Source organism: Xenopus laevis, chromosome 1L (assembly GCF_017654675.1).
Source record: "Xenopus laevis strain J_2021 chromosome 1L, Xenopus_laevis_v10.1, whole genome shotgun sequence".
NCBI lineage: Eukaryota > Metazoa > Chordata > Amphibia > Anura > Pipidae > Xenopus > Xenopus laevis.
Genome location: NC_054371.1, coordinates 11,883,133 through 11,901,582, shown reverse-complemented (window position 1 = coordinate 11,901,582; position 18,450 = coordinate 11,883,133). Strand labels below are relative to the sequence as shown.

Genomic DNA, 18,450 nt, shown 5'->3' with positions numbered 1-18,450 from the left:
AATATGTTTAAAGGGTGCAATGCAATAAAATTGGAATATTTTCTAAGAAGAGATAAAAATAGAAACTGGGATTGGTTGGATTATCTGTGAATGAATTTATAAAGTTATATTCCAAAACTGTATCAGATTTCTCTCTTTTCCCTGTATTCCCAAACCCATAAATGATACAAATTTCATATTTACCCGAACCTTTTCTACTAATTGGGATTAAACAAATAATTGCAGAAATCTGGTTCCAGCCTCGATCTGAGATTGTGGAGGAATCACCGAGTCTCTTCCAGGCAACGGTTAATCACATCCACTGTTACTCTTTCTGGTCAGAGCTGTTTTCTGATCCGGGATTCATATTGGAAGCAATGGTTTATAGTGAAGCTTTTATTGGGGGGTCTCTATGGGCTGAAATGTGGGTGACAGAGCGGAATTAGTTGGGGGAATATGCCTAGGAATTGTTGTGGTTATAAACAATCTGCTCTGTAATTAATCTCCAGTATATTTGGTTGAGGAATGAATTGCTGACTGGGAGGATACAGATAATAACGGGGTCTGTGGGAAAGGAAAACAATGGGAATGGGGGTCAGGAGTGTGAGAGTCCAGGAGAGCGGCGGAACACAAAGCAAAACCACTGAAGATTCTGGCACTTTGCTCCCTGCCTGTTATCACAACAAAATCACGGCCGAACGAAAATGAAAGAAATCAACTTCTCAACTCTTTGTATTTAGAAAAAAAAAACCCCCAATATTCTCTCCCTCTTGGAGAAATGACATTTTATTTGTAAATACAAAAAGGTGAAAAACAGAATCAACTTGGTCGTACAGAGAGTTTTCCGACACAAGTACACAGAATTGGGAAAAATCCCGTGATCCAGGCAGTGTGTCTGCACCTGCTCCATAAACTCTCCCCGCTCTGCCTTTAACTCTTTGGGGTGCAACGAAATGAGCAAATGTGGCTCCTCTCTGTCTCTTCCATCTGTCTCATTTCTCTGTGTAACACTTGTCATATCTACCATCTGTGTGTATATATATATATATATATATATATTTATTATCTGTCTCATCTCAATACCTGTCATTTTAATCTATCTGTCTGTATATCTGTCTACTCTCTGATCTGTATCTATCTATCTATCTATCTAATATGTGTCTGATCTACTGTCTAATTATCTGTATGTCTGATTTATCTATAATTTGCCTGTCTGTCTGTCTATTATCTGTCTGATCTATCCATAATCTATTTATCATCTATCTGTCTAATCTATATATAATATGCCTGTCTATCTATCTAATCTATAATATGTCTAACTATGATCTATCTATCTATCTATCTATCTATCTATCTATCTATCTATCTATCTATCTATCTATCTATCATCTATCTATCTATCTATCTATCTATCTATCTATCTATCTATCTATCTATTATCTATCATCTACTTGTTAACTCTCTCTCTCTCTCTCTCTCTCTCTCTCTCTCTATATATATATATCTGATATCTCTATAATCTATCTATCTATCTATCTATCTATCTATCTATCTATCTATCTATCTATCTATCTATCTATCTATCTATTATCTATCATCTATCTATCTCTCTATCTATCTATCTATCTATCTATCTATCTATCTATCTATCTATCTATCTATCTATCTATTATCTATCTGTCTGTCTGTCTGTCTATCTATCTATCATCTACTTATCATTAACTCTCTCTCTCTCTCTCTCTCTCTCTCTCTCTCTCTCTCTCTCTCTCTCTCTCTATCTATCTGATATATCTATAACCTATCTATCATCTCTACATATAAATGTTATCTATTTATCATTATATCCATATAATATGTATGTATTGTTATACAAGTACCATCTATATTCAGTATAATATACATATTGATACATATTTATTTCAACAAAAACATCTCTTTCTCTCTGTCTATTTTAGGAGAATATAATGATGATTACAGTGAACTTGTTTATTCTTGCAAGAGATTGAAGAGAAGTATCATTGATGTGTCATTGATGTGAGCGTGGGACGTATTGTAGGAAGGTCTGTGGCAGGAGCTGCTGTTCGGGGCTCGAGGATAATTACCTACAGGCAAGAGATGAAACCTCTTCTTACCTCCGCTCATTAGTTTTCCATTTCAGAGAAAGGAACTGTCTGATCTCAGACTAACGTTTCCCTCTGTGTGTGGGTATTTGGGGGGCAGATATTTTGGGTCCTGTCACTCAGCTCTACCTCTTGCTCCACTGACCTTATAATAAAAAAAAAAATGAAATATTAACAGGAAAATAAATATCTCCTCCTTTCAAATGCACCCGGGTCCTGAGTCCTGAGTCCTGAGTCAATATTATCCCCATGTACAGAGAATGTCACTGAGTATTTCCAAAAATCTACAAGTGACAGGCCAGTAGCAGAGTCTGGGGTATTGTCATGTCCCTATAGTCCTGCTGGAAATTGGGGGAGAAGCCAACGAGAACCACCCCCTCCCCATGATTATTATTATTCAGCCAAAAACATGTCCCAATAAATTGTTGTACAAAGTACAGTCTGTTCAAGGGGCTCCCTCCAACCACACTCCTACTCTCAACTTCTATATTTTATATTATTAATAAAACCTCTGCCAAAGGGCGATCGGGAAGGATTTAAAAAAAAATCTTATATTCCCTTCTGTACGACCCCCCTCCCTCCTCAACGTATCGCCCCCAGTTGGCAGAGTATTGAAGAAAGTGCACTTAAAGCTCTTTGTGACAGAAGGTAATTTGATAAACTTTCTTTTTCCTCCTTTTCTAAAAAAAAAACAAAAAAACCCCAAAACACTGTAGTTTCCGAATCCTTTTCAAACTCTTTCTGCAAGAAGAGAGAACAGGGAGGGGGGTCAGACGGAGAGAGAGTAGAAAGGGGAGTGTGTGACGGGGGGGGGGGGGAGAAGGAGACATCTGAGATCCCAAATTCAACATTTTCTTTTAACGTCCCCCTTTTGTACACGAGAGAGAAGAAAAAGTCAAAAGATAAGAGAAAGTGCCGAGAGTCTACTGGATGCTGTGAAAAGTGCACTCTCATTGGAGGAGGGGGGTCTCGCTCTCTTTAACTCATCCCAGGGATCCCCCGAAATGATCACAGCTCTTAAATACTCCTGAATATTCATTAGAGACAGCTCACTGGGGGTGGATACCCAGCCAAGTTTTATTCTATAAAATCCACTGACATTCTCTCCATTGGACTAAGCTGCATTGACCAAAAAAACAAAAACAAACAAAAATCAATAAAAAAAAAATTGATACATTTTTTAAAAAAAAAAAAAATCGCCGTTTGAAGTCAAAGGGGAGACAGAGAGACTGTTCCATTCTGGTAAGTGAAATATTTTAATTCTCTTCTTTAAATTGTGTTGATTTAAAAAAAAATGAATGTGCACCTCAATTCAGGAAGATCCTTTAAATTGTAGCGAAAATAAATTGTGTTTATATTTTACAAATCTTGAAAAAAAATCAGATTAAAAAAAAAAAAAAAATCAAATATTACTAGCGCGTTTTGGGGTAACTCAGTGATTATTAGAGTTGCCGGGTTTTTATCTGGAAATCTAGAAACCGATTTAGATTTAGTTGATCTCTAGTTATTATTTAAGGACCAAAACCTTAATTTGGTCAATTATTCCGAAATCTAAAGCAGAAATCTAACAACGTCATCATTTTCGTTTGCCCTGATTTGAATCCACAATTTCATGAAAATATTTAAAATAGAAATTAAAACCGTCACTATTTTACAATAAATATCCTAAAAAAACGACAAAACATACAGATCCCTCTTAAACATCTATTATATTGTTTTAAATAGCAAATTATTTACAGGCGAAGTGACGCTCATCCCACCCGGCGCCGCTCTCAATTCAATCACTTGATTTATACTCGTTGAAATGAAATTACAATTTTATTTTATACTTATACGATCAACTATTTTTTATTTTTTTTGCTTAAAAGGAGAAAAAGAACGGGAGAAAAAAAATACAGAGGAGTAAAAAATGTTTTTTGAAATGATAGATTAAAAAAAAAACAAACAAACAAACAAACCCTGGAATCCCATTGGATGAGAATTTAATTTGGAGGAAATGTGGTTAATTATGGTGCTTTGGAGGAGCCAAGTGTTCTGAAGTGTGTGTGTGTGGGAAGGAGACTTTGACTCATCACTAACCTAATCTTGCAGTTCTGTTTATTTTAGGGGATTGGGGTGGTGTATCAGTGGGGTATATTTGAGGCATGAAATAGCTTTAAAAAGGGGTTAATGACTAGCACACACTCACACCCCCACACCGAGATAGAAATGGTATCTCCGGGGACATTGGCTGCTGGAAGGTGCTGGGACAGGGGTTACAGTTCAACAACTACACTGGAATTTGTACCCACTTATTTCAGTGTATTAATTGAACACACAACAGGTGGGATAAAAATAACACTTAGGCACACAATAACACACATACACACAAAAAGAGATTTTGTTACCAGATTAAAATCCTCCCCGTTGCTTTAAATTTAACCACAGAGGTGCGGGGCTTCTCACCCCCAGTGCAGTGACAGTAAGGAGGGGGGATATTATGTTGCAGTACATTAGAGCTGGGTGCCAATTTGTCATGAAACCCTTCAACACTAGGGACCCATTTATCAATGCAGATCTCGCAGCACTTGCCCCCGCACACAAACACAATCCCAAAATAAATCCCTCGGAACAAAGTGATTTTTCTTGGTGTCAAAGTCTGATATTTAATGGTTTTAAGTGAAACTTCAGGGTGTTTTTTTTTCCCCGTGTCCATAAATCATTAGAAACTCAACACATCTTGTTTCCCCCACCTCGCCGAGCCCCAAATTATCACCAGTGCCAAAATGATCCAGTGTTTCTCTTGACTAATAGATTGCAAGCCTGTAGGCAAGGCTCTCCTTGTTTTGTCCCATTTACCCTGAGTGAAGGTAAAATAAATGGCACCAGATGAAGCCAAAAACTGAGGCTATTAAAATTATATATCTGGGATGGAGCTGCCATACTGTTTCCCTTAGACAGTACAGTATGAGGGTATAGCTTATTGTGTGCCCAGAACATTCCTTCTCTGTATATTTGTATTTATACATATGGGAGGAGGAGGTGCCATATTGATTCCCTTAGACAGTACAGTATGAGGGTATAGCTTATTGTGTGCCCAGAACATTCCTTCTCTGTATATTTGTATTTATACATATGGGAGGAGGTGCCATATTGATTCCCTTAGACAGTACAGTATGAGGGTATAGCTTATTGTGTGCCCAGAACATTCCTTCTCTGTATATTTGTATTTATACATATGGGAGGAGGAGGTGCCATATTGATTCCCTTAGACAGTACAGTATGAGGGTATAGCTTATTGTGTGCCCAGAACATTCCTTCTCTGTATATTTGTATTTATACATATGGGAGGAGGAGGTGCCATATTGATTCCCTTAGACAGTACAGTATGAGGGTATAGCTTATTGTGTGCCCAGAACATTCCTTCTCTGTATATTTGTATTTATACATATGGGAGGAGGAGGTGCCATATTGATTCCCTTAGACAGTACAGTATCAGTGTATAGCTTATTGTGTGCCCAGAACATTCCTTCTCTGTATATTTGTATTTATACATATGGGAGGAGGAGGTGCCATATTGATTCCCTTAGACAGTACAGTATGAGGGTATAGCTTATTGTGTGCCCAGAACATTCCTTCTCTGTATATTTGTATTTATACATATGGGAGGAGGAGGTGCCATATTGATTCCCTTAGACAGTACAGTATCAGTGTATAGCTTATTGTGTGCCCAGAACATTCCTTCTCTGTATATTTGTATTTATACATATGGGAGGAGGAGGTGCCATATTGATTCCCTTAGACAGTACAGTATGAGGGTATAGCTTATTGTGTGCCCAGAACATTCCTTCTCTGTATATTTGTATTTATACATATGGGAGGAGGAGGTGCCATATTGATTCCCTTAGACAGTACAGTATCAGTGTATAGCTTATTGTGTGCCCAGAACATTCCTTCTCTGTATATTTGTATTTATACATATGGGAGGAGGAGGTGCCATATTGATTCCCTTAGACAGTACAGTATGAGGGTATAGCTTATTGTGTGCCCAGAACATTCCTTCTCTGTATATTTGTATTTATACATATGGGAGGAGGAGGTGCCATATTGATTCCCTTAGACAGTACAGTATCAGTGTATAGCTTATTGTGTGCCCAGAACATTCCTTCTCTGTATATTTGTATTTATACATATGGGAGGAGGAGGTGCCATATTGATTCCCTTAGACAGTACAGTATGAGGGTATAGCTTATTGTGTGCCCAGAACATTCCTTCTCTGTATATTTGTATTTATACATATGGGAGGAGGAGGTGCCATATTGATTCCCTTAGACAGTACAGTATGAGGGTATAGCTTATTGTGTGCCCAGAACATTCCTTCTCTGTATATTTGTATTTATACATATGGGAGGAGGAGGTGCCATATTGATTCCCTTAGACAGTACAGTATGAGGGTATAGCTTATTGTGTGCCCAGAACATTCCTTCTCTGTATATTTGTATTTATACATATGGGAGGAGGTGCCATATTGATTCCCTTAGACAGTACAGTATAAGGGTATAGCTTATTGTGTGCCCAGAACATTCCTTCTCTGTATATTTGTATTTATACATATGGGAGGAGGTGCCATATTGATTCCCTTAGACAGTACAGTATGAGGGTATAGCTTATTGTGTGCCCAGAACATTCCTTCTCTGTATATTTGTATTTATACATATGGGAGGAGGAGGTGCCATATTGTATCATTACCATCATTACTTTCTGTACCAACTGACTGTCAGTTTGTACATAATATATCAGAGGAGCTGACAGGACATGTATGCGGCAGCTGTAATTGCAGAAAAGTGAGGGATTTTGTGTTCAAGTCCAAATCCAAGAAGCTAAAACTCCCAGTAACTCCCTGTAGACCAGAATGAAAGGCAGAGAAGGGATGAGCTGGGGAGGCAGGAGACAAGCCATCGGGACTGGGGGGTTCTTGGCCGGCATTTAGATGTTTGTGTCAGAAGAAGGTTTTGCTGGGATCTGACAGTTGGAGCCGGTGCTTGTGATGCCGCTGTGGAGAGAGAAGATCTGGGCATCCCCCCTGGCACAGGCACAAAGTACATTACTAATCTCACAAACATTTAGATTTTTTTTTTGCTGTTGACAAACCAAGTGCAGAAGAACTTTGGCAAGTTTGGCTGCCGGCAGTCGCATGTTGCCTTTTCCTTCTCTTGTGCCAGGAACGTTCAGAAAATGCCTGGAGTGTTGCCGACCCCACCCTGGTACAGGGAAGGCAGAAAAGCTTTTGTGATTCACTGATTAGTACAATTATCTCAGCTTGTGCCCAAGTCTAGAGACCGACTGTAACTCCCACTGTATATACTTGATAACTCCTTCTACTGTATTATAAGGGATAATGGACCCCCTACTGTAAATGATAAGGATATTAGAAGTGACTGAGGGGTTGTTCTGTGACCATATAAAGGCACAAGGCTACAGGCTGAGTTATACAGGGAACTCTGAGTATCACTCATGTATTATAAGGGATAATGTACCCCCTACTGTAAACGATAAGGATATTAGAAGTCACTGAGGGGTTGTTCTGTGACCATATAAAGGCACAAGGCTGCAGGCTGAGTTATACAGGGAACTCTGAGTATCACTCATGTATTATAAGGGATAATGTACCCCCTACTGTAAATGATAAGGATATTAGAAGTCACTGAGGGGTTGTTCTGTGACCATATAAAGACACAAGGCTGCAGGCTGAGTTATACAGGGAACTTTGAGTATCACTCATGTATTATACGGGATAATGTACCCCCTACTGTAAATGGTAAGGATATTAGAAGTCACTGAGGGGTTGTTCTGTGATCATATAAAGGCACAAGGCTGCAGGCTGAGTTATACAGGGAACTCTGAGTATCACTCATGTATTATAAGGGATAATGTACCCCCTACTGTAAATGATAAGGATATTAGAAGTCACTGAGGGTTCTGAGAGATCTTTTATACTGGTAAATAAACTCTGAGAGGATCACTCATATCCTTATCTTTTTAAATGACTGACATCAGTAAACATTATGGATAAAGTTATATTTCTTGGGTCATTCTTGGATTTCATTTATTATAGTGATTTGTGGGCAGTTAGGGAACAGGAGCCAATAATCACAGACACAGAAAACCATAATTACTGGGACAGACACATGGACGTGAATTGAAGATAGATAATCAGATCTCAGATGGGCCGGCAATGGACCAGTAACCAATGTTAATATTCAGTATTAGTCTCTGTTGGTCACTGAACAAATTCAACAAGATCTTAGGGGTCGGCGGGGGCCCTAGTTGTGCCCAGAGATGATCCCAATTGGTTGGAAGGCGATTATCAGTCATTGATTGGCTCTAAAACTCTGATTTCAGATCAGCGCCAGAGGGGTCCACCCGCCAGACTGCAGGATTACGTTATTTTAGGTTTAGGGGACTATTTATCAATTTTTTAATATCTCAAAAAACGACACAGAAAAAAATAAAACTTATTTTTCAAACAGATTTACTGGTTTAATATCAATAAAATCTAGTCGGCCCTTTAATGGTGCTGCGTTCAGGGGAGTCCTGGCAGTTTAGTGGAACCCTGACTGCTAGTGCAAATCCAAAGCCCCCCTATATTGAGTCTAATGTAACTCACGTTTAGCCTGAATGTCCCCCCATGTAAAGCTCAGGGTGCAGAATCCCCACATAATCTCCTTCCCACACAAAGGCAATCGTGCCCCGAAACTGAGGCTTGGCACAGGCAGCCGAAAATCCCCCGTCCACTCACATTGTCATCATAGAATCACAGGGGCATTGCTGTATCTGCCGGACTGCTTCATTCAACGCTGAAATAGGGGGGATTTTTACATTTTTATATTTCACCCCCTGGGGCGCATCTTGTGCCCAGACACCCCAAAACATGACACAGAGCACAAAGGAATTACGGGGCGCACACAATATTTAGCAGGGAATGCTGATTGTAAGCTGTGAATATTTAATAACAAACCGGTGACTGTTATATTGTATAAAGCTGCTTGGGGTCCCGTTGCGCCCCTATATTTATGGTCGGTGTTTGTAAATAAGCCCCAAAGCCCTTTTGTCTATCGTACAGTTTTTAGGGTTATTGTTTCAGCTCTCATTGTAGTGAAATACCACCTTGTCAGCAGAGGGAATTAGTTGTTCCAAGGGAAGAAGTGCCAATGCCGAGCAGCAGGACTGAATTATGTGCAGTAGGGAAGAAGCATTTGCTTTGAGTCTCACCCTGCATCACTTCTACATTAAAATAGCTACCTGGTTGTTAAGGTGAGAAACCTAGACTACCAGACAGGAGGCTACACTATGCTGTATAACAGAACATTCTGTCCCAGTGGCTGCACAGATCCTATCTGATCCCCATTGTAAGCAGCAGTCCTGTCCTGCTTTATGGCAGCTGAGATTCTAGCTATCTGTATAACAGAACATTCTGTCCCAGTGGCTGCACAGATCCTATCTGATCCCCATTGTAAGCAGCAGTCCTGTCCTGCTTTATGGCAGCTGAGATTCTAGCTATCTGTATAACAGAACATTCTGTCCCAGTGGCTGCACAGATCCTATCTGATCCCCATTGTAAGCAGCAGTCCTGTCCTGCTTTATGGCAGCTGAGATTCTAGCTATCTGTATAACAGAACATTCTGTCCCAGTGGCTGCACAGATCCTATCTGATCCCCATTGTAAGCAGCAGTCCTGTCCTGCTTTATGGCAGCTGAGATTCTAACTATCTGTATAACAGAACATTCTGTCCCAGTGGCTGCACAGATCCTATCTGATCCCCATTGTAAGCAGCAGTCCTGTCCTGCTTTATGGCAGCTGAGATTCTAACTATCTGTATAACAGAACATTCTGTCCCAGTCTATCTTATCTCAAATCCACTAATCATTGATCTTTGGACACTGGATTGATTGACCTTATACCTGGTCGTTACTAAGTTGGCTAAATTATACATTGTAAAATTTTCTGCAAGTAAAACAGTTGCATTGCACTGAACGGGTTAACCAGCTGCCTGTCAGTCAAGGGAAGGGAGAGACCATTAGATGCAGATTGAAGGGAAGTCTGTCTGTGCATCCCCTGAATGCCCAGCCCATGAGTCACAGTGGGTGCATCTGACACTCCCAATATACCGGCTTTTCAATAAACGGAATTTCATGACTTTGCACTAAGATGAGTAAATCTTCCAGCTGTGTCATGATCAGACATAGAGATGATGCCCCAGTCCATGGGTTTATTGTGATAGTTCAGCAATACTCTCCTGGCTTTGTTAGCAAATAGCACACTGGGAATCTGTTTGGTTTAGATTCTTAAGGGAATTTTAAAAAGAAGCTGCCATGTACATTTCCTCTCTAGGTATATCTATGTATATTTATTTCTGGGAGGTGCCATATACTTTCCATTGGTCAGGGCCACATGAATTCCCCTGAGCAACTGGGCTAATTTTATATTCAACATTAAAATTTTAATAATTTCCCCATTTTCTTTAGTAATTGTGATCCCTTATCTCCAATAATCCCAGCCTACAAATGTGCTTTAATATCAGTTCCCAAAATCCCAGTAACCCCAGTTTATTTTATTCTACAGAACCCCAAATATCCCTTCATATAATGATATGTCAGCCTTGTCCTGCTGCTCTGTATTGGGCACCTGTAAGTGGAGTTACAAAGCAGTCGCAGTTCTTCCATTGTCCACAAGGTGGAGGTACAGGGCAAAGAGTGAGAAGCTTGTGGCAGGGACAGGCAGGATTTCCAGGGTGCAGGTTTGGAGGGGGGAGGGAAGGGAACACAGAGGGATCTATTCTGACTTGCTGTAAATATAAATACAAGCTATGAGGGATTTCTGGGGAGGGGAATGAGACTCAGGCCACAAACACGTTTGCCTTATGCACAAACAGTAGTGAAGAGAGAAATTGGGGGAGAGTCTTGTTCCCTTGGTGGGTGCCCAAATTTACAGCCGCTGCAAAGGTTCAAATCAAAGACATTTTGTTCCTCTGTAATGTAAAAATGGGTCAGTCATTTAAGGACTTGATTGCTGATCAAATGAGGGTCAAATGATCAGTGTTGCCTGTAAATCAGCTCACGGCACTCTAAACTTGCTCACTTTTACCATAAATCAGATCCCTGCACTCTAAATCAGCTCACTGCTCTCTAAACCTGTTCACTGTTACATTAAATCATCTCACTGCACTCTAAACCTGCTCACTGTTACCTGTAAATCAGCTCACTGCACTCTAAATCAGCCAACTGTACTCTAAACCTGCTCACTGTTACCTGTAAATCAGCTCGCTGCACTCTAAATCATCTCACTGCACTCTAAACCTGCTCACTGTTACCTGTAAATCAGCTCACTGCACTCTAAACCTGCTCACTGTTACCTTTAAATCAGCTCCCTGCACTCTAAATCAGCCCACTGTACTCTAAACCTGCTCACTGTCACTTGTAAATCAGCTTGCTGCACTCTAAATCAGCTCACTGCACTTTAAAACTGCTCACTGTTACCTTTAAATCAGTTCCCTGTACTCTAAATCAGCCCACTGTACTCTAAACCTGCTCACTGTTACCTGTAAATCAGGCTGCACTCTAAATTAATTCACTGCACTTTAAACCTGTTCACTGTTACCTGTCAGCTTGTTGCACTCTAATCAGCTCATTGCACTCTAAACCTGCTCACTATTACCTATAAATCAACTCGCTGCACTCTAAATCATTTCACTGCACTGTAAATCAGTACAGAGCACTCAAATCAATTAAATGCACTTCTTATAGGATCACTGAACTCAGCTCACTGTTCCCTGTAAATCAGCTCCCTGCACTCTAAAGCTGCTCAGTGCATTCTGTAAATGATGATTTCTTTAAGAAGTCTAATATGATCCCAGGCTATTGTGATGCTTCCCTCCGGAGTCAGTTAGTTACATACAGGCGAGTGTATAGATGAGTATGAGTGTGTGTATAGATGTGTATGAGTGTGTGTATAGATGAGTATGAGTGTGTGTATAGATATAGATGAGTGTGTGTATAGATGTGTATGAGTGTGTGTATAGATGTGTATGAGTGTGTGTATAGATGTGTATGAGTGTGTGTATAGATGTGTATGAGTGTGTGTATAGATGAGTATGAGTGTGTGTATAGATGAGTATGAGTGTGTGTATAGATGTGTATGAGTGTGTGTATAGATGTGTATGAGTGTGTGTATAGATATAGATGAGTGTGTGTATAGATGTGTATGAGTGTGTGTATAGATGTGTATGAGTGTGTGTATAGATGTGTATGAGTGTGTGTATAGATGTGTATGAGTGTGTGTATAGATGTGTATGAGTGTGTGTATAGATGTGTATGAGTGTGTGTATAGATATAGATGAGTGTGTGTATAGATGAGTATGAGTGTGTGTATAGATGTGTATGAGTGTGTGTATAGATGAGTATGAGTGTGTGTATAGATGTGTATGAGTGTGTGTATAGATATAGATGAGTGTGTGTATAGATGAGTATGAGTGTGTGTATAGATGTGTATGAGTGTGTGTATAGATGAGTATGAGTGTGTGTATAGATGTGTATGAGTGTGTGTATAGATGTGTATGAGTGTGTGTATAGATGAGTATGAGTGTGTGTATAGATGAGTATGAGTGTGTGTATAGATGTGTATGAGTGTGTGTATAGATGTGTATGAGTGTGTGTATAGATATAGATGAGTGTGTGTATAGATGTGTATGAGTGTGTGTATAGATGAGTATGAGTGTGTGTATAGATGTGTATGAGTGTGTGTATAGATATAGATGAGTGTGTGTATAGATGTGTATGAGTGTGTGTATAGATGTGTATGAGTGTGTGTATAGATGTGTATGAGTGTGTGTATAGATATAGATGAGTGTGTGTATAGATGTGTATGAGTGTGTGTATAGATGTGTATGAGTGTGTGTATAGATATAGATGAGTGTGTGTATAGATGTGTATGAGTGTGTGTATAGATGTGCAGTGGGATCATTAGAAGGGGTTGAACTCGATGGTCTTTTTGCAACCCAACTTAACTACATAACTGCACTCTTATCCTGCACAATGCATTCTTATTCTGCACTCTTATTCAACTTAGTGCCCTCTAAACCCTCACACTGCACTCTTATTTTGTTTAGTGCCCTCTAAACCCTCACACTGCACTCTTATTTTGTTTAGTGCCCTCTAAACCCTCACACTGCACTCTTATTCTGCTTAGTGCCCTCTAAACCCTCACACTGCACTCTTATTCTGTTTAGTGCCTTCTAAACCCTCACACTGCACTCTTATTCTGCTTAGTGCCCTCTAAACCCTCACACTGCACTCTTATTTTGTTAAGTGCCCTCTAAACCCTCACACTGCACTCTTATTCTGCTTAGTGCCCTCTAAACTCTTACACTGCAATCTTATTTTGTTTAGTGCCCTCTAAACCCTCACACTGCACTCTTATTCTGTTTAGTGCCCTCTAAACCCTCACTTTGCACTCTTATTTTGTTTAGTGCCCTCTAAACCCTCACACTGCACTCTTATTCTGCTTAGTGCCCTCTAAGCCCTCACACTGCACTCTTATTCTGCTTAGTGCCCTCTAAACCCTCACTTTGCATTCTTATTCTTATTACTGCACTCTATTCAACTCACTGCACTCTTATTCTGATCGCTAAAACTCACTAAACTTTAATAGCACACACTAAACTCTTATTTTGGTCACTGCATTCTTTGCTTACTTACCTCACACTTACCCTGCACAGACACACACACACTGCACTCTAAAGCTACTAGTCACTGCACTCTAAAGCTACTAGTCACTGCACTCTAATGCTACTAGTCACTGCACTCTAAAGCTACTAGTCACTGCACTCTAAAGCTACTAGTCACTGCACTCTAAAGCTACTAGTCACTGCACTCTAATGCTACTAGTCACTGCACTCTAATGCTACTAGTCACTGCACTCTAAAGCTACTAGTCACTGCACTCTAATGCTACTAGTCACTGCACTCTAATGCTACTAGTCACTGCACTCTAAAGCTACTAGTCACTGCACTCTAAAGCTACTAGTCAGTACACTCTACACCTATTTCAGAGTTCTGGGACCCCCTGTCTGTGTGTCACACCTGCTCTCTGCCCATCCCCCTGTGCTGCACTCCCTCAATGTGACGCTGAGTCCTCTCTCCTGCACTCTAATGCACTCTAATGAAGTCTGAAGCTCCAGGTCCCTCAGTAAGTCCTGCCCAGATCCCCGAGCTGCACGTTGTACATTGAGCTCCTATTAACCCGTGCAATGCCAGTGCCTCCCAGTCCTACGCTAAAGCTCCAGCGCAACCCACACACTCGGCGCTGTCATTAGCGCTTCTTTCACTCTCACATAAATACGCGCAAAGCTCTGCGCTCAGCGAAAGTGTTGGTTGAGAAATAGCAAATACAGGGGGACAAAATTGTAACGTTAACTCACAATGTGCAGCTGAGGGAAGAGACGCTGAACCCTGAGCGCAAAGTTGCACCGAATCCCATGCGACTGCGCCCACTGAGCACATAATGGGCTGAAAGTCACGTGTCATTGGGCAGAGACTATACGAGTGTCCGACTGTCACATTCTTGTCCTTAGTCCTGTCCTGTAGTAGAAAGTGTCAGGGCTCCAAGTTATAGGGGTCTCCTCAATATCTGCCGCAAAATTGACTCTGCTCCGACCCCACAAGCTTCTCCCACTGACACAATGTTCCCCTGTAGCTAATTAGTTATTGATTAGTTATTAATTAGTTATTGATTAGTTATTAATTAGTTATTGATTAGTTATTAATTACTTATTAATGTGAATGAGACAGAGAATAAAATGCAACAAGTTCTGTTACTTCTTGTATCTCTTGTGTCTTTTATACTGACAGATAAATAGTGTGACTTTGTCTTTTTATTATTATTATTCTGTTGTATATTTGTATATATGTGTCTGTATAACTGTCTGTATATATATATATATATGTGTGTGTGTGACACTGTGTATTGTGTATATAACTGCTGGATATGTATATGTGTATATCAGTAGTTATATATATATATATATATATGTGTATAGGGAGCCAGTGTAATTATATATATATATATATATGTGTGTGTGTGTGTGAGTAGCTGGTGTTGGCAGGTAGATGTATATAATACAGGTGTGTCAGTTAGTGTATATGGAGGTGGGTGAGTGTATATAATATATAATATAATAATACAGGTAAGTAAAGTGAGTGTATATAATATATAATATAATGATACAGGTAAGTAATAAATGTGAGTGTATATAATATATAATAATACAGTATGTGTGTGTAGAGGAGGAGGTGTAGGAGATGTAGGAGAGAATGTCCATAGGTGAAGGTGTCGGTAAATAAATAAATAGGGAGCCGGTAGAAGAATTGTCGCAGCGTGTCGTATTGTCGCAGCGGGAGATGTCCGGGCGCAAAGCCGCTGCCTCACTTCTCGGGTCTCCCCGGGATCAAGTCCAAGTGTCAGACACTCGTGCGGCCGCTCAGCCTCTCCCCCCGCCTCCCAGCGCCACTACCTGGCCTCCTGCCCGAGACTCCTCCTCTATATAAACTGCCAGACATCCCCTGCCGCACTCACTGCTCCCTCTCCTACTGCTCCTCTTACTCCTCTCACTCCTGCACTTACTACTCCTAGTACAGCTGCTCCTGTGTTACTCTTGTTATTACTCCTGTTACTACTCCAGTTACTACTCATTGGTGCAGCCCAGTGATTGGCCAGTAGTAGTAAGTGCCCAGGAGCAACTGTCAGACTCCTTCATCCCAAATATCCCCCAGGAGCAGAGTGGGGACCCCCCCCCCATCACTCAGTGGATTATTCCTGTCACTATGGAACTGACTTATTAGAAGGAGATTTGGCAGCTCCAGTCACCCCCCTGTGTATTTGTCTTCTTTGCAGCCCCCATGCTCTGCTGAGCCCGACTCCTCCAGCCAGAGACTCTGTGCCACCCTGCGACCCCCAGCGACCCCCAGTCATGTTTCAGACCTTTGACTTGGTGTCGGCTCTGGCCACTCTCGCTGCCTGTCTGGTGTCGGTGGCTCTTCTCTTGGCGGTGTCTCAGCAGCTCTGGCAGCTCCGATGGGCGGCGACCCGGGACAAGAGCTGCAAGTTGCCCATCCCCAAGGGCTCAATGGGCTTCCCCCTGGTCGGAGAGACTTTCCACTGGATCCTGCAGGTAAGACACCGGGGGCTCGGGGGAGGGACACGGCCACAAATACTTCAGTCAATCAAGCGGCGGTTTTCTTCTCTGAGTCGGGGGTCGGTCCCGACAAATGTCACAATTATTTAGTCGCAAACTTTACCTCTGTCTTTTCCTTTTATATTTGTACCTGTGCTGGGGAGGCACCAGCATTAGATTGCAAGCTCTCTAGTCAACTTATAAGTGATGCACTGACATATGTACCTGTCCTGGGGATTGTGTGCTCAGTGGCCAAGCCACACACATAACATATTGGACTATCATTTGCCACTGACTGAGCCACAGATATAACATATTGGACGATCATGTGATACTTGTGGCTGTTGATGAGCTCACTGTGCCCATTTTATTGAGCCATTTGCCCACATGGCTCCTGTTTGGATTTTACTTGTCCCAGTGGAAGGGAAGGGGTTGAATAAAAGTTTCTTCTTGACTCCAGAATTGTCCTGCAAGCAGTTGGTGGATCAGCTCCCTGCACTGTCTGTTCATACTACTAACCCTTTAGTTTCTGCAGCCGACCCTTCCTTACAGCTCTCGACTGTCATCACAACTTTGATTTGACTCATTGCAGAGTGTCAGCTGTGGGCACCTGTAGATATGCAAATATATGCAAATGTCTGGGTTGCCAGGCAACAAGGCACGGAGCTGGTGGCACACGGTGGTGTCGGGGTACAGGGGGGGCTCAGGTTAATGTCGGCCAGTGTTTGTGATTCCCACAGCTGCTCAATCCCACCTGGAAATATGGAAAATACTTGTGTGAATAATTGATATAAAATGTTTGTGTGGATAATTGATATAAGACACAGGGTGATACATGCGCTGCTCCATTGTCAGTAACAGGTTTGCTTTGGAAGTAAGTGTCACCTTCATGGGGTGGGGGGTTAATAGGAAGATTAACCCTGGATTAACCTCTGTTAGTGACTGGAACAAGCTGGGGGCAAGGGGATATTCAGGGGCTGAACTGCAGAAACATTCACATGTGCCAGCGGCAACTATAGTGATACTGTGTCACACGGACCTACCCCTGGTTATATAGTGGGGCCCCTCTTACAGGATCCAACTCCATCACAACCTCTTTAACAAAACCCTCTATTGACTGATCCAGAATCAGAATTACAGAGACAGACAGAAGCTCAGAGATAGGCAGGTACATACAGGTAGGTATAAACTGGCAGGTAGGGAGCGACAGATGGATACATAGGTAGATGGACAGACAAACGGGTAGACTGATGATAGATAGATAGATAGATAATTGATAGATAGATAGATAGATAGATAGATAGATAGATAGATAGATTAGACAGATGATAGATAGATAGATAATTGATAGATAGATAGATAGATAGATAGATAGATGATAGACAGATAGATAAATACATAGATGATAAATAGATAGATGATATATACATACATGATAGATGATAGATAGATAGATAGATAGATAGAGAGATAGATAGATAGATAGATAGATAGATAATAGATAGATAGATAGATAGATGATAGATAGATAGATAGATAGATAGAGAGATAGATAGATGATAGATAGATAGATAGATAGATAGATAGATAGATAGATAGATAGATAGATAGATAAATAGGTAGATAGATAGATAGATAGATAGATAGATAGATAGATAGATTATAAAGGGACATAGAGAGAGAGAAAGAGAAAGATAGCTATTAATAGATAAAGAGACAGACAGACTGACAGATAGATAGATTATAATGAGAGATAGATACATAGATGATAGATAGACAAACAGACAGGCAGACAGACATATAGGCAGATGGATGGACAGACAGGTATACTTTTAGGCAAATAAATAGACAGACAAACAGATGAATTCCCAATCATTCCCATAGTGTTGGCACATTATGGACCTTGCACCTAATAATTAATGAGTGAGTAAATACAGGCAAAGGGTCTGTCTGTAATTGGGAGCTCCCTGCCTATAGGCTGATGAATAAACATTTAAACAATAAAATATGCAGTAGGCTGGTTTTGACCCCAATATAATGCAGCTTTGTTCCCATCAGGTACAATGGGTTTCATTATTATTCCAGGGGAAACCCCTCGGCCACGAGTTAAACAGGAATTTTTGGGACATGGCATTCCTGTAATTTG

At 40.8% G+C, this 18,450-nt stretch overlaps 1 protein-coding gene across 1 annotated transcript in view; it reads left to right on the top strand.

The window, feature by feature from the left end:
• Positions 1 to 3,082: 3,082 nt before the first annotated feature.
• Positions 3,083 to 18,450, top strand: part of cyp26b1.L (cytochrome P450 family 26 subfamily B member 1 L homeolog) — a 38,188-nt gene continuing 22,820 nt past the window's right edge. The window contains exons 1-2 of the mRNA XM_018227171.2: positions 3,083 to 3,341; positions 16,025 to 16,301. Of these exons, the coding sequence (XP_018082660.1) occupies positions 16,101 to 16,301 (201 nt within the window). The 5' untranslated portion in view covers positions 3,083 to 3,341; positions 16,025 to 16,100. The remainder of the gene's footprint in view (positions 3,342 to 16,024; positions 16,302 to 18,450) is intronic.